The 2388-nt window shown below is 32.7% G+C and overlaps 1 protein-coding gene across 1 annotated transcript; it reads left to right on the forward strand.

The window, feature by feature from the left end:
- LOC107612779 (phosphatidylinositol N-acetylglucosaminyltransferase subunit P) lies at positions 65 to 1640 on the forward strand. Its single transcript, XM_016314518.2, has 4 exons — positions 65 to 606; positions 687 to 759; positions 981 to 1099; positions 1260 to 1640. The coding sequence occupies exons 1-4, from the start codon at positions 438 to 440 to the stop codon at positions 1382 to 1384; spliced, it is 486 nt and encodes a 161-aa protein (XP_016170004.1). The 5' UTR covers positions 65 to 437; the 3' UTR covers positions 1385 to 1640.

The following is a 2388-nucleotide window of genomic DNA, read 5'->3' on the forward strand; positions in this document are numbered from 1 at the left end:
ACTGCATGAAAATAAATTCAATCTATATTTTTTTTTTTTGGTCTTGAAATTCAATCTATAATTAAAAATAACAAAACGAAAGAAAGAAAGCGTGAATTATTTTTGGGCTCAGTAATAACAAGCTGGATCCAATCTAAAATTCCAAAGCCCATAAGTAACACTATAGCACGTTGTATGTGTTTCAAGAGATGTAATTCAGTAATTCACACTGAATTGAATTGGGTTGGGTTGGAGGTTTCTGTTTTTTGGGCCTGGGTCCTTTGTGGCCCACGGTCCTGACCAAAAATAGAGATTCAATTCACACTGACAAAAAAAAAAGAGATGCTTTACCAAAAACAAAAACCCCTAAAATAGTGTGAGTTGTTAGAATCAGATCTAGAGAAGAAGCAAGGCCGAAAAAGAAAACAAAAGATTCATAGAAGAGGAAGATCGGAGAAATGGAAAATCCATACTCGGTGAACAGCCCAAGGAGGACGCTGAGCTTCTCGAAGCAGCGCAGAGCAACCGTTTCCTTCTTTGATGACAAAACCTTCGCCGGCGAGCATGGCCCTAAGCCTTCTGAAGTCTATGGCTTCGTCGGTTCCATCACCACCGTTGCCGCCGCAGGTTCCTCCAACCTTCTTCCCTTTTTGCCAATTTTGATTATTCAACTTTCTTTTTGTTATTTATGATTGTTTTGTGAATAGTTATCTTCCTTGTGTGGGCTTATGTTCCTGAATCATGGCTACATTCTGTTGGCATTTATTACTATCCTAGCAGGTTAGACAACTAGTCATTTTCATTACAAGAATTCTCAAGTCTTAATTTGAATTCTTGCAAATTTGTATTGAAATGTGTATTTGTAAATGAGTACACAAAACATTTACCAAAGCAAAAATGGCATTGGCTCTTGCTTTCTTAGATATTTAGGTAGAGAAATCAGCTTAAATTTTTCTTGTATGACATGATGATGAAATTGTTCATCAACTTATGCTATTTAGGTATTGGGCTCTGGCAGTACCAACTTACATGATGGTGACCATTGCACTGATGCTGGTATTCTACATTGGTCTTAACTTCATTTCAACACCTTCCCCTGCATCTATATACACAGTTTATGGTGAGTTTGATGCTGACTTATTTATGGTTGATTTTCCATACGCATGTGATATTTATAGGTTGCCTCCTAAGCTTCTTCAAAAGTGAAGGAACATTTTTAACAGTTTTCCAGCAATACATTTTTTTTTTCAGCTAAAGCTTTAAATAATAAATTTGTTCAGATGAATGCAGTAGGGATCCTTTGAGTCCTGATTCTTCTATGGAAGGAGATGAGAAACCCATTGAACCTATATCAGATATCGGTTTAGACAAAATCAATGATATCATGTTCAATGCCACAACCTAACAACAAAACCTGTCAACAATCCAGTGCCGGCAATTCGATGTTATAGCTGTTAGTCTTGAAGATGATTGAGCTGATCTTGCAAAACAATGACTGGAATCCTTGCATTTTCTGAAGTTTTGATGTAAGCCTTGCTAACTGGTCATCTTTGAGCGATGACCAAATTTTTTGTTGGGTGTTAATAGTATATATACAGATTAAATTGAATTTCCATGAACTACAGAACTTATTTCATTCTCATAAAATTCATGCACTCCTATCACCTGATGAGTAATTCAGCAAACCATGAGAAAATTCAATCATTGTTAAACCTTATATAAAAGTAGTGAAGTTCCTAACTACAAAATGAAAAATGGTAAACACCCAAGTGACACAACCTATGCAGAAGTATCGACAATGTAATGATCTCAGTTTATAAAAAGCAGCATTACAATCTAAGACCTATCCTTATAGGCTTAGAACAAAACGAACTAGAAAATAGTAACAAAGTTTTGGGATAACTAATTGATAATTATTTCAAATTACGTAAGATGGCCAAATTATTATCTATGGTTCAATGTGAAGCGAATCAAGGTATTGTAATTTTTTGGCAACTTACAAAAATGACATGTTGCATTTTTCACTATACAAAACTTACAGATTTAATAATTTAAATAAAATTATTTTATGTTGTTATTTAATTAGATATTATTAATGTCAAATAAAAAAAGAAAAAGAAAAATAGATTGATTAATTTTTAAATAGTTACATGAATATAAGAATTTAAGTTTTTTTTTCTGGAATAAATTAAAAAAAATATTATTTTCAGAAAAAATTTATTTTAACTTTAAATAAAAGGATATGTTTTTTTTTTGTAACTTTAAACAAGTTTATTGCACCGGTGAACTTCACTTCGAATTCTTTTTACTCGAATTCTTAACCTTCGCAACGGTAATGATAACCATTATCATCGTTTCCGGAGTACATAGGAGTACACAAAAATACATAAAAATAAATTATTTTTTTTT

This window comes from Arachis ipaensis, chromosome B08 (genome assembly GCF_000816755.2).
Source record: "Arachis ipaensis cultivar K30076 chromosome B08, Araip1.1, whole genome shotgun sequence".
Taxonomy (NCBI): domain Eukaryota; kingdom Viridiplantae; phylum Streptophyta; class Magnoliopsida; order Fabales; family Fabaceae; genus Arachis; species Arachis ipaensis.